We start from the raw sequence: 14988 nt of genomic DNA, 5'->3' as shown, positions 1-14988 counted from the left end.
TGTTATACGAGGGTTACCTGTATATAATAGACTATTTATAAAGGGATTTTGTTCCCAGGAGCTTCATAAATAGAGGTAATGCTGCACATTTTAAAATTGGTTCAATTTTTATCTCATCATATCATAGTCAAGTGCCTATCAATTTGAAATTTTTTAATTCTCTCTTGACTAAAGGTAAAAAGATGCAAAAATACTATAGAATAATATTAAAATAATCAATACAGAAAAAAGATAAATTCAATTCTCAAAAATATAAAACTAATGTGTCTTGTCCTGTTATAGCTTATCTGAGTTAATCCTAGTTATACTGCATTTAATCTCTTACATACTTCAGTATCTGTTGGTTGAGAAGGGACTAACAATCACTAATAGTTCAGTTAATAGTCATTAATTATAAATAGTATATCTATTCATGATGGCTATCAGAAGAATTAATTAAATTTAATCTAATTCAACTAGACTGACTGTAAAAAAGAATTTGCATTACCTGCAGACCAAGCTGGGCTGCTTTAATAGCTGCAACATATCCACCAGGGCCTGATCCTATTACTACTAAGTCGACCTCTCCTAAATTCAAAATATATATATATATATTAACATGGTAAAAACAGACATTCACACGCAATTCTTACATATAAGGATCTTACTCAACTTTCTGAGAAAATGGGAGATAATTAATCAACCTCATTTCACTTTATAATTTTATGTTATGTGAAAACAGAATGATATTGTTACAATAATGGTGAATCATGAACAGCATTTTGTAGTTAGGAGTCTTTATTTTACCCTACAACCATTTTGGAAATCCATAAAAATCATTTATACATTACAGTAATAATTAACACTTTTATTGCTGAGTGTATGCCATGGTGTTATGGATTAGTAGCAAGATCACACTGAAAAGAAAAAGCCACCCAACAAGAAAAAAAGTATTCTTGTTTGGATCTGTGAATAAATGTATAGATGCCCTTAATGAGCTCTACAGAGAATTTCCAAGATATATTATTATGATACTCAACTTTGATTTTTAGAAAAGTTTGTTAGAAAAGAAAACATCCCCCCAAGAAAGTAATACTTTCCTTTCTCAATAGGTCTTTGTTTGGATCTCGAAGTGTACCACTAAGTGAGACAAGAGGAGGCCAAGGCCCTCCACCTATGCCACCATTCTAAAGCCACACACTGGGAAGTGACTGAGCATTCTCTGCAACAAACACATCTTGCAATTTTCATGTTTTTGGGAAAAAAAAACAAAAAATGATCTGAAAGGATGTTGCTTCTACATAGACAATGAAGTGAAAGATGATGCCAAATATGATTTCTTCCTTACCTTCATTGTCCATGCATTAGTGCCAATATCAAACAAAATGACTTTTTCGAGCAGTATAAAAAAATTGTAGAGATAGAACAAACCAAACACTGTTGCAGATCTTTTTGATAAATTAAATACCAGTTATTGGTAAAAAATAACAAAAAAAAAAAAAAAACTTGTTTTCATTTGACTCATCCTTATAGGTCAATAATAAGCTATGTCTGAGGATAAGCAATAGCATCTGGAACACATCAGCCACTATCCTATGCACTTTCATGCCACTTGTTCTTCAAAGAAGGCATTCCTTACAGATATGCACATTGGGGATAACCAATATATTTTCCAACCCTCCTCATCTAATTTGACTATATTATCGAAACACTGACCAACCTCAATAAATTATAGCACTACTTGCAGTTACGCACCTGCCAACTTTTATAAATGATAATCTGGAAAATTTGTAATACAGATCATATTCCAGCTGGAATGCACTGGATTATTTCTAATTAATAATAAGTAAATAATAGGAAAATTAACTACAGCATAATAGGAAAATTATGTATGCCATTATATAATGCAATAACATATTTTAAAATTTTCTTTGTTTATATATTCTAAAAGAATTTTTAATTTAAACAATTTTCCCGCCCAGGGAACTTTTTTCATTAGGCTGGACTGAAAATATACAAAATGTTTTAAATGCATGTACAAAAAATTCTGGACCATATTCTAGATCCAAAACACAAGATGTATTTGATTCTGAGCAGTTCGATTCAAAACTGCAAAGAGCTATGCAGTTTTGAAAGGTAAAAATAATAAAACTTTTTTTCATTGGGCAGGCCTCAAATATACAAAGTGTTTCAAATGCATGTGCAAAAAATTCTGGAACATATTCTAGATTCAAAACACAAGACATATTTGATTCTGAGCAGTTCGATTCAAAACTGTAAAGAGCTATGCAGTTTTGAATGGTAAAAATAATAAAATAAATAAGTAAGAACAAACATATGTACCTAGCAAAATAGTTATTCATGTACATATGACTGTTTATTCTTGTTTTTATTATTTTTTTGTTTCAATACTCCATATAGAGACAAATTTTAAAATTTAAACAGTTGTTGTAGTTCCATAATAATAGAGAATTTTGGATCCTAGAATGTTGCTGAATATTTTATATATACTTTTGAAATGCTTGTATAGCACACAAAAAGGAAAAATTATTATCAATCCACCCCCCCCCCCCTGCAAGTAGTGATGTCTTCTAGACTTCATCCAGATTTTTCAATACAATCTTAATTTCCTCAACTGTACTGTACTGTCATCACTGGAGATGAGCGTTTGAGTTAATCATATGTAATTACAGTAATTGTGGTTATTTTTGAATTTATTAATTAAATAAACTGAAATTAAATAACAATGGCTCTTAAAGTGCAAGTTAAGAATAAAATTTCTATTAAAGTGAAGAAAGAGATGATAAAAAAACATGAGTAAAAATTAGTGCATTAATACGTGAGTATGGTTTTCCTTAATTGACTATTTCTACAACACTTAAACGAAAGGATATTCTAAAGAGTATTAAAGTTAGTGATGATTCCACATCGGTACATAAGGGAAGAGACTTTACTGTGGAAATAGAAAGGCTTTTGTTGATATGGATTAGGGAAAAGCAGATGAAGGGTGACAAAGTGCCTAGACAATTTATTGCAAATGTGCTAAGCAGATCTATGACAATCTGAAACAAAGCTCTATCAACCAGTGCAGCACTGTGCACTTTGAGGACTTTAAAGCTAGCAGAGGCTGGTTCAAGCGCTTCAAATAAAGGGCGAATATCAAAAGTGTTGAAAGGCATGGAGAGGTATCCAGTGCTGATAAAAAAAGCAGCTGAGGCCTTTAAAATTGAATTCCAAGAGTTTGCTGATCAGGAGGGTATCTTCCCCGGCAGGTTTTTAACATTGATGAAACCAGCCTCTTCTGGAAGTGAATGCCCAGGAGAACATACATCACTAAGGATGAGGTCAGTTTACCTGGGCATAAGCCTATGAAAGATAGGCTCACTCTCCTGTTGGGTGCCAATGCCTCTGGAGATCAAGCTGAAACCTTTGCTTGTGTATCTTTTAAACAACAAAAGGTCGACAAAGGCATGCTGGGAGTGTTTTGGCACAGTAACAAGAAGGCCTGGGTTACAAGATATGTCTTCAATGAATGGGTGCTTGAGGTTTTTTGTCCTTCAGTGAAGGACATCTTGAGAAAAATGAGCTTCCTGTGAAGGCACTGCTCCTGCTGGATAATGTCCCAGGCCATGATCCCAACCTTGTTCAATCTCTTGAGGCATATTTTTGCCTCAAGTCAAATTTTTGCCACCCAACACCACTCCTCTTCTTCAACCAATGGACCAGCAAGTGATAACACACTTCAAGAAAATCTACACCAATAAAATGTTTGCAAGTTGCTTTGCAGCGACCTCTGGTGAAAAGGCTGTCACCCCTCAATGCTTTTTGGAGGTTGAAGTTCAACATCCTGGACTGTGTGAGGCTGATTGTAATGATGTTTCCACCAGGTGCTTAAATTCAGCCTGGAAAAATATCTAGCCTTTAATTATCCATAACAGTGACAGATTTGAAGATGATGGTGCTTTGACAAATGATATTGTCACTCTTGGTAAGTCAATGGGTCTGGAGGTGAGGTTGACGAAGACGATGTGGAGGACCTTATTGATGCTCATGGGTGTGAGCTAAAAACAGAGGAGCTACAAAAGTTAAGAGAAAATTACGGAGGGTGACACTGGAGAGGAAGAGGAAGACACCCAAAGAGTGTCAGCTGAAGACTGTCATTTCTCGTTGGGAGCATTTAAGAGAAGTGGTAAAAAAACATCCCAACATTGAAAACACTGAACCCACGATGTGCAAAATGGAAGATAAAGTCATTTATTACTTCAGGAAACTACAAAAAGTCATCAAAAACAGTCCACCTTGGACAGTTTCTTTGCCAGTAGCAGCAAAAAACATGACTGAAAAGATGCCCGATATAGTCCCACCATCAGTATACCGCCATTGATTTCATCAGCTCTGCAATTAGCCTAAGGTAAATGCTAATTTGTTTGTTTTTCATTTTAAGATGTTTTATGACTATTTATTAAATAATCTTTATAAAACACTCATTTTTAATGTAAAAATGAAGTATAACATGTAAGAAATGCCTATTTTATGTGTTGTTGGGATTGCCTATCAAGAGTTTGGAACAAATTACAGGAAATCAATGTATTATTTCAATTTATAATATTTTCAACATACAATGGGTTGTGGAACGAATTACCATCAAATGTTGGTGCCCCACTGTAGTTTGAATAAATTTAAGGAAGATTTTAGACATATTATTACATAAAATGAACCAAAATGGATAGATGAGGTGGTTTTTTTTTTTTTTTTTTGTGGCTGATGCTGGATAAACTTGCTGTTTCTTGCCCCTACTATTAATAATAAACATGTTTGCTACCAGCTTGATCTACAACCTCAATCTTCCATCACTTGCTTAAAATTGAGGAATTTTAAGATAGTCACTCGCATGGCATCTGTGCGATCTTTTTTTTTGTTTTGTTTTGATTAATAAAAAATTAATTTTTAGCTTTCTTGCTGAATTGAAAACAAAAATCTATTATGATTTGCTGTACCTAATTAAAAAAATAATATTTTCTTTCCCTTGTTATTTTTTAATAAAAAATTAAAAAATAACAAGGGAGCTGCAACATGAACGTTGTATTTTTGTCAGCTGTCTGTGTTTAACTGGCAAAATCAAAGCATTACAGCAACATTAGACACCTCTTACTAGAATCTCACAGCCACCATATGGAAATGGGCATTGCCTAGAAGAAAGGTAGATGCTTTTGCTCACTTGGCATCTGTTATATGCCAAACAAAAAGTTAATGTCTCATAATTCTGAGTATGTTGAAATGAAAACAGAAAATACTGTATAACCAGTCAGAGAATATTAGTGGATAAAGGTACACAGGAGGATTTGATTTCATTTATAAATTTTAAAAAATAACAAAAAAATTAAAAAAAAAAAGTCTGTTAGACACCATGTTATCAGCAGATTAAACTTCAAAATACAAAATTTTGAAATTTCAAAAATCATGGAATGGAGTCAATCTGTATTGGAGGGGCAGAGACATTTTTGGGCTTTCTTCTCACTATGGTGGAATTATCCACTGGCAAAGGTTGCTTCACAAAAATATCCCGTCTTTCTTCCAGCAAATCAGATGGATCTTAAAGTCACGTGGTTTTTCAACCATGTGGATTAAAAACTCCTTCACACACATGTGTCAACCCAGTAAATGTGTTTACTGGTTGACACATATGATATGATAAATGATATTATTATTAGCTATATGGTGCAAGGAAGCCTGAGGCTTAGGTTGCACCAGCCAAAAAAAATTCCCGAGTTACCCTGAGAGAGAGAGAGAGAGAGAGAGAGAGAGAGAGAGAGAGAGAGAGAGAGAGAGAGAAGAGAGAGAGAGAGAGAGAGAGAGAGAGAGAGAGAGAGAGAGAGAGAGACAAAAATAGAAAGAAAAGAATGATGATATCTAGCTCAGGACCTTGGGTGTGCCAAGCCCATACTCACAAGATGTGAGCCCCTGGGGATTATATGTCACTCTTTGTATGTGTGTGCTGCTAAAACTATTGTATCATGTGATATCTATAATCTAAAAAATATATATATTTATATATATATATAAAAAATGTTTTCCATAAAAAAATTGGACGCAAAAGTGTTAGCATGGATCCACAACCTGGAACGTCAGGAATGAAACAAAAAAGAGATGGAAAGTACGATTGACACTGTCAGTTCTTTATAATACATCATTAGATAGCAAAAGTGAATTAGATTCAAGTGACATGGATTCCAAATCAAATTCAGATGCATCCAGCAACAATACAACACTGCAAACAACAAACATTAATGCCAGTGTTACTTGGAGTGATGATCCCTCACATTTACCAGAATGCAGTCCCTCAGAGAAACTATCCATTTTTCTATTTTGAGCCACTAGCAAACAATGAATTTTACTAGTTGCTTGTTAAAGAAACCAATGCTTAGACAACCACTGTAATTAAATCAGGTTTTGTAAATAAAGATGAATAAATTAATGGAAAGAAATTACTGTGGGGGGAAATTAGTTTTCTTGGATCATGAATTGTTCGCATGGGATAATTCATACTTCAGGATTACTCAGAAAAAATCCACTGTTTATTACAAAATGGATTTTTTCATACATGAATGGAAATAGATTTCCACTGATCAGGCCAAGGGATACCGTTGGTACATTAGGGTGCTGTCATGTAGAATGCAGGTGACCACTTACTTGGGACCAACAACTATAGGTAGCCTAAATGAACAATGTAAGTCAATGAGAGTGCATACAATAGCAGCACATGGACAGCAGCATCGCTTCTTGTGTTAATCCCCCAGCTTACCTCAACAAATTAAGCTTGCTAACTGTTCGCACCTCTGGCCTTTAGGCAATTGTTAGAACTGCTGTTGCTGTAGAAAGCATGAATTCACAGAGACGTAGTGAAAATTCGTAATCCAAAAGTTTTAAGCATGGATACAGAAATTTTGATTTCAGACTTATGGATTTATGTAAAATGCATAATATAGGACAAAAGTGTCAAACTGCATTCAAACAGGAATACCATGGAGAAATGCTGGCAAAAAAAAAAAAAAAACACTTTTTTTATTGTCTGAAAGTAACAACAGTTCTTTCTTTCTTATATTTATCTGTAAAGTGCTAATAAATACTGTAAGTAAAAATAGTCAGTCAATCAGTGTTTTTATTATTCTAATTTGAAACATAGCGTTTCTCGATTCGTTCTGATATATTTAAAAATTGCCCTTTATAACCTTCCAAAATTATTACATAAATTATGATATTCAAAATTTTGCCTATTGTAATGTACGGGGATTGGGTATACCCATCAGTTCCTTATTGTTTTCAAATCTTGAAAAAAAAATAATAATAATAATCACTATGACAATGAAAAAATAAAGTTTTGGAATATCTAAAATTAACTTTTCATTACTTCAGTTTTTAGATTTATACTTATTCTGTTTCTAAAAACATCACATTGAATTTTTCTTATCATTGATTTTTTGTAAATAAATGCCTTTTTAAAAAAAAGTTTCTTACTATTTTGCTTTGTACAACAAATTGCAGCATGCACAGTGCATAAAATATAAGGTCATGCATTATATTTTAAATCATGACCTTAAAAAAGATAGTAACTGCTAACACCCATCAGTTTCATATTTCCTACTTTCTAATTAATCTAGGTTTTCCATCTGCAATTAACATTAAATGAAAATTAATTAATTTGAAAAACACATTGTATTTAGCAATAGAAATCATACACTGTATGATTTCTATTACTATGCTATACTTAAAATCACTAATAATTATCCAAAATTAATCCATTAACGGAAAAAGTGATTCACCCCCCCCTCTCCACCAAGTACAGTGGGGGTCAGCAAAAACGTATCAGAACTGGTTAGTGCTGGTTGTTCTAATCCCCCTGCTTGCATAAAAGAATTTTTAAGCTCACTGGTTGTCGACACCATACATTTATTTCAACATGGATATAGAAGCTTTGATTTCAAAGGTTTATATTTGAAGACCAATATGGGACAAAACAGAAAAATTACATTCGAACAGGAATGCTGTGGAGAAATGCTGGAAAGAAATGAGCCAAGAAATTAATGTAGAAGGTAAATATTTTTTTTATTTTATTATCATAATTTACATAAGTTTTTGTTACACGAACAGATTAGTTATGGCAATTGTGTACTATTATTGTGTCATGGTAAAACATTGTTTAATGAATGTGTTTCAATTTAAATTTTGTTTTTAAAGTTAAATCGAGTAGAAATATAACCCAGAAAAATTTATAATAACTTCCATTTCAATAATCAGTGGACGAAAAATTTATGTATTATATGTATGTTATATCTCGATATATCTACTTTATATCGTATACTAATTTAAGTATTATCGATAATGCATAAATTCATTGTCCACCGATAATTGAAGTACTGAATCGAAACGTATCATATTGTAGATGTTTTGGGGATCAGTTTCTACATAATTTAACTCTTACAATAAAATTTAAACCGAAATAATCATTCAAAAATGTTTTAAAGTGACACAATAGAGTACACAATTTACCTTACAATTCATAAAAAACACATGAAAAATCAAATGCTATTATATTCAATTGGATTATTAACAATAAACGTGAAAATATCTCTTATAGTTTTTGATGTGTTGGGGAGTCTTCCCCTATCTTGTATGTGTTAATTTTTCATAAACGACACTAGACACATTAGGCAGTTGCCTTTCTGGTCCCTCTTTATCAATTATAGTGTTATGGAGAATGCACACACATTTGATAATGTTGCCTGCTAGATTTATATCTGTTTCAATATTTTTTGACAAAATTCACCATTTTGAACACAATATGCCAAAAGCACATTCCACTGATTTTCTCACTCTACTTAACTGTTCATTGAATGAGTCCCGTTCAACAGGTTAAGTTTCTCCCGCTGTACAGTTTTAATAAGCAATCCAGTAAGGGATATGCTTCATCCCCTATAAACACACATGGAGCCTTGACATCCGTTTTTGACAAATTTTCTGGGTGCGGAATCTGAAGTTGGTTATTTTTTTATAAATTTATACAAGGCAGAAGCCTGAAAGGTTCCCCCCATCACTCTGTTTGTCATACCCACCAATGCCAACTATGAATTTATAATGGGCATTTTGCTACACCTTGCAAAACTATGGAATGAAATTTTTTGTAATTGAAAAACAGAGCCTGAATTTTTTGGGCACAACACATGAACGTGTTTGCTGTCTATTGCTCCTAAAACATGAGGAAGGTTGCAAATTTTATAAAAGTCTTCAGCCACTGATTTCAAGTCACCTTTCGTTGGCGCCGGCATATGAATGGGCTGTTAATTCTTCCCATAAAATTACAAGTCTCCGAAATGACTTTGCTAATGGTAGTTGCTCCCATTCTAAACGAATAAGCTAGTTCTGAATTCTGAAAAAACAAGGGCGAAACGAGGACATTTTAAAAATTATATTTATTACTAAAAAATTACAATACATATTTATCGTTACTGCCAATCATTTTCAGCGAGTTTAGATTACAAAGTAAGTAATTATAAAATGTTGGGTTTGAGAGAGATGGCAGAGGTTTCTGATCTCGTCGGAGTGCCATTGAGGTCGAGAGAGAGAGAGAGAGAGAGAGAGAGAGAGAGAGAGAGAGAGAGAGAGATTGGTAGCAAAGTCATAATTTTATTTGTGTTTGAGATATAGTCCACTTGTGTAATTTTGGGACAATACAGTTCACTTAATGCAACCAGTGTATTGGTTTTATTTATTCTGTTGTATTGACCGAAGGTGCAAAGCACAGAATATGTAATTAAAATTCATTTTATAATGTGATGATTTTTTTAATTACAAAAAACTAGGACATGCCCTTGGAAATGAGGACAGAATGTCTAGTAACCCTACTAAAGCCTTCATTTATGTTAATAATAATAATAATATAAAATAGCATGGGTTACTATCTTTTATTATTTTATGTTTCAGAAAGTGCCTTAAGGAATAAAATGGAAGTACTTGAGAGATCAATTTTCAATTGAACTTGGTAAAATTCCTCCTTTGCATTCGGGAGATTCCGGAAAAAAACTACACTTCAAAGTGGCCATATTTTCAATCTCTGCTTTTCCTTAAAGATATTGTAAAAGCCAGCCCCAGCACAGGAAATTTATCTCAGGTGACTGCTCAAAATGAGTCCGATCTGCAGCCATGATTGGCGAAAACAGCAGCTTTCAAGAGCTATACATTGAACTAGAAACAATTGTTAAAATTGAAGATGACAGCAATCGGTCATCTGTAACTCCGCCACCAAAAAAAGGAAGAAGCTTTCTCAGAATGAAGATTTAATAATGCTATGTTAAACATTGAAAATAAAAAACAATATTTACAAGCAAAATCACAAAAAAAAAAAAAAAAGAGAGAGAAAAAGATCTTGATGGTGATGATTTATTTTTTAAAAGTTTGCTTCCCTGTGTACGAAAAATGGAGGGATCACAGAAGATGGCTTTCAGGATTCATGTACTGAATTTGTGCAATATTACACCAAATGGACACGTTTAAAAATAAAAAATCCCACATACCTTAATAAAACTTTGTAACCACTATGCAAAATGTTTTGTTTTTATTGTTATTTTTTGGAAATAGTCTCCAAAATGTTTTTAGAACTGTACATTTCACTTACCTCAAAGTAACAACAAGTCTTTCCTCCGGCAATATTGGCTTCCTAGGCCAATTAGTCCAAGTTTTGGTCAGTCGACGTTCAATCTTTTCTAAAATATAACTGAAAGTTTCTCGATTCATTCTTAAATATATAAAAAATCTCTCTTCATGTTGTTTTAATTCTTTAAATAAATGGTGATATTCACCGAATTTTTTTCTATTGGAATTTAAAGGGTGCATGCCTATTCTTCATCTATTCATTTTTAAAAAAATGTTTTCCATGACGATTGATTCTTCATCTGAAGAACTGGAACTCAATGACAGGTAAGAGTACATTCTTCTCAATTCACACATGAAGATTGGTTTATTTCCTGGTTTTGTTAACCACTTAAATTCTGTCGTTCCTAGAAAACCAGGATTGCTATTCGTAAATTTTCAACCAATCGTCAACATGGCTTGGAACACAGTAACTTAATTGCGGACCAATCGAAAAATTAGAAACAATTATTAAGGGATTATGATGTTTGATTGTAAAAAGCATGACTAACATTTTTTAATTTAGGTTTAAATATACATGCAAATGTATATTTATATTTAAATGTATAATTTAATATACATGCAAATGTATATTAACAATGAAAAATGCTTGTATATGATTACATATTATACAGATTATATAAAAATTTATTATAACAGAAACTCAATTACAATTAAAAAAAAAAATCACGATATATATATTCCTATAACAATTTGTAGATTTATGTACACAGTGTGTCACATAAATATATATAGCTATATAACATCTATATATATGAAATCTATTTTACATTAAATATACACTGGTGTTCAAAGAAAGTGCATCATATAGGAATTTCACATTTCTAACCCTTTTTCGCAATGGTATGTTACATTAGTGACTAGCATCACAAATAGAAATATAAACAAAAGATATTTATTAATAGTTAAGGCAAAGCTAAATAATATTTGACTTCTGAAATGTTATCAGAACCCCTCAATTTGCTTCACTTTATCATTTTAAATGGAAAACAAAATGAAAAGTTCACAAGGTGCAAACTAATATTTAGTTCAACCGTCTCTGGTCCTGATGACAGCAGCACACCGTCGAGGAATTGACAAGATCAATTTCAGAAGATAATCAATTGATAGTTTGTGGTTCCAAACACGAATTATGGCTTCCTGAAGTTCACAAAGGGTCTTTAGTTTCTTTCTGGAAACTGCAGATTCCACACGATGCCAACAGTTCTCTATAGGATTCAGGCCCGGGCTGTGTCCGGGCCAGCTAAGAGTTATAATGGACTGTTCATCCAACCATTTTTTTCACCTGTAACAAATGTAAACACATTACTGTTGAACCTCTAATGCAGAAATGAAGGTAAAATAAAGAAGTGCCTACTTACACTTTTCGCCCAATGACAAGGAGCAGAGTTGTCCTGAAAGATGTAGTCACTTGGCAGGTTGAAATGGTCTCTAATGGTTGGCAGCAACTTGCCTTCCAATATAGCCAAGAACTGGAACAGCATTTATCCATTGGCATTTACAGAATCTTTTATAAACTGCAGGTAACCTAATCCACGATACGAAATGCACCCCCATATCATTTGGCTGATAGGGAATTTCACTGTACACACCATACAGTCTGGATGGTATTCTTCACTACACCTACGGCAAATCGTTTATCTCCCATCAGAGCCATGCAGGTTGAATTTCTTCTCATCTGAGAAAATAACTGACTTCCACTGCTCGGGGGTCTATTTGACATGCTCCTTACACAAAATTAATCAGGCCTTTTTCATTTTTTGTGTGAGGAGAGGCTTCTTCTTAGGACAATGGGCTACAAGTCCATTTTTGAAGAGGCATCTTCTGACCGTTACTGCACTTGCTACCACTCCTGTATGTTCTTCCCATTCTCTTTTCAGCTCAGACGAAGAAGCTTTGCGGTTTTTAAGGGACAAGCACTTCAAAACGTGGCCCTATTTTGGCGTAGAGACTCATTTGCATCCAGTTCCTTTTTTCCTATCAGCAGAACCAGTATTCTTGAGTTTGGAAAGAAATCTACTCACTGTCAACTGATTACAAGACTTTCTATAAGCAATATGACAGGAAGAACATCCTTCCTCACGTAAAGTAACAATAGCACTCTTCCTTCATGGTATCAACTGCACATAACTCACCATCCTGACACAAGCAAGGAATGACTGCACTCTTGCAGAGTGTGCTTCTTTAGCTGAAAGTAACAGCTGACGCAATATTACATCATCAACTACGTGTGCCAATCTTATCTGTGCAATCTGTAAGAAATATTGCCATATACTTACGTTATTTGGACAATAATTACAATTTTAAGAGGTGATGCACTTTCTTTGAACACGTGTGTGTGTGTGTGTGTGTGTGTGTGTGTGTGTGTGTGTGTGTGTGTGTGTGTGTGTGTGTGTGTGTGTGTGTGCGCGCGCGCGCGCGCAATTTCTTTTGAACACCAGTATATATATCATAGAAGTATATAATGGGGTTAATATTTGTATTATGCTGTTTTTTTTTTTATTAATATTTGTAAAAGAATAAGAGAAGTTTATCTTAATATGATACGTAGAACACTTTAGCATTAGCATTAGTAGAGGCATTTGATGCAAGAAAGCAAGCTTATGCAGCATCAGCCAAAAAAAAAAAAAAAACCACTTCCACTTCACCCCTCTGTTCGCTCAAAATACCTGTCCAGCTGAGCCTTAAACTTATTTAGGCTATCAACTTCCAAGACAAGGGATGGAAGTCTGTTCCACCAACCAACCACCCGCTGGCTAAAGGCAAATTTCCGCACGTCTATCCTACATCTGTCTTTCCTCAATTTGAATTTATGCCCTCTCAGGTGATTATTCTGAGCGAGAGGAAGAATCCCATCAGCATTGAGCATGCTCAAACCATTCAAGGCTTTATACACCTCTATCAGATCACCTCGCTGGTGCCTAGTCTCCAGACACTGTAATTTGCAAAACTTAAGCCTTTCTTCGTAAGAGCACCCCTTTGTTCCATTCACTAATCTTGTTGCCCTTCTCTGTACTCATTCCAGCAGCTCTACATCCTTCTTGAAATGAGGCCTCCAGACCTGTATACAGTACTCCTGGTGTGGCCTGACCATTGCCTTATACAAGGGAATAACTTCATATCTGCCTGCACAACTACCCCCAGGTCCCTTTCATTCTCTACCACTGTCAGTGTAGTACCACAGAGTTGATACGTTGCTCTGGGGTTGCTGTTTCCCATGTGTAGTACTTTACATTTGTCAATGTTAAACTTCATTTGCCACCTCTCAGCCCATCTGCTCAACCTTTCCAGATCCTGTTGCACCAGCATAGTGTCAGTAGTGTCCTTGACAACCCTGCCTACCTTTGTATCGTCTGCAAACTTCGACATTAAGCTTGATATACCCTCATCAATATCATTTATGAATATAGAAAACAATAATGGACCCAACACTGAGCCCTGAGGGACTCCACTAATAACATTAGTCCACGACGAGCAGTGTCCATTGATTCCCACTCTCTGTCTTCTCCCCCTCAGCCACCCCTTTATCCACAGCAGCAATTTGCCTCCAATGCCACACTGCTCCAATTTGTGCAGCAGTCTTCCATGTGCAACAATATCAAAAGCCTTTCTAAGATCCAAGTATATAATATCAAAGTTATTCCCTGCATCCAGTTCCTTTGTGACTGCATCATAGTATCCAATCAAATTGGTCAAGCAAGACTTCCCCTTAACAAAACCATGCTGTGTCCGAGCTATAGCTGAAGTCTTGTCTAAATGATCCTGCAATGCTTCTTTAACTAGTGCATCCATTAATTTTCCTGGAACAGAAGTTAAACTCACAGGTCTATAATTACTTGTGTCAGCCTTTGATCCTCCTTTGTGAATTGGTGTCACATTTGCACTTCTCCAGTCTGTGGGTACCTCCCCTGAGTCCAAGGCAGCTCTCGTAATTATGGCTAAGGGTTTGCTTATTCCTCTGCTGCCTCCTTTAATATAACTGGATAGATCCCATCCACCCCGGGTGCCTTTCTTGTGTTTATCTTCAACAATTTCTCCTCCACTTTACTCTCAGTTATTACAAGATTCTCTAGCTTACTGCTAGAGTTGAATACACCTCTGGCTTTCCCCTCGCTAAATAACTCCTCGTGTGTGAATATCGATGCAAAATATTCATTTAGTTTGTTAGCTACCTGAGCAGGATCATCAACAGTTGACCCATCGATATCAAGTGGACCAATCTGATTCATCCCCTTCCTTCTAGAGTTTACATAAGTAAAGAACTCTTTGCTGTTTTTCTTTGCATCCCTTGCCAAAGATTTCTCG

General features: G+C 34.6%; 1 protein-coding gene across 1 annotated transcript in view; it reads right to left on the bottom strand.

The window, feature by feature from the left end:
- The window catches only part of LOC150080682 (dihydrolipoyl dehydrogenase, mitochondrial), a 222593-nt gene that overhangs the window by 170269 nt on the left and 37336 nt on the right, over positions 1–14988 (bottom strand). Inside the window, exon 3 of the mRNA XM_090381792.1 lies at positions 488–567. Coding sequence (XP_090237918.1) covers positions 488–567 — 80 coding nt within the window. The remainder of the gene's footprint in view (positions 1–487; positions 568–14988) is intronic.

This window comes from Mastigoproctus giganteus, chromosome 9 (genome assembly GCF_048544385.1).
Source record: "Mastigoproctus giganteus isolate SK-2022 chromosome 9, ASM4854438v1, whole genome shotgun sequence".
Taxonomy (NCBI): Eukaryota; Metazoa; Arthropoda; class Arachnida; order Uropygi; family Thelyphonidae; genus Mastigoproctus; species Mastigoproctus giganteus.
This window is presented reverse-complemented; position numbering and strand designations above follow the sequence as displayed.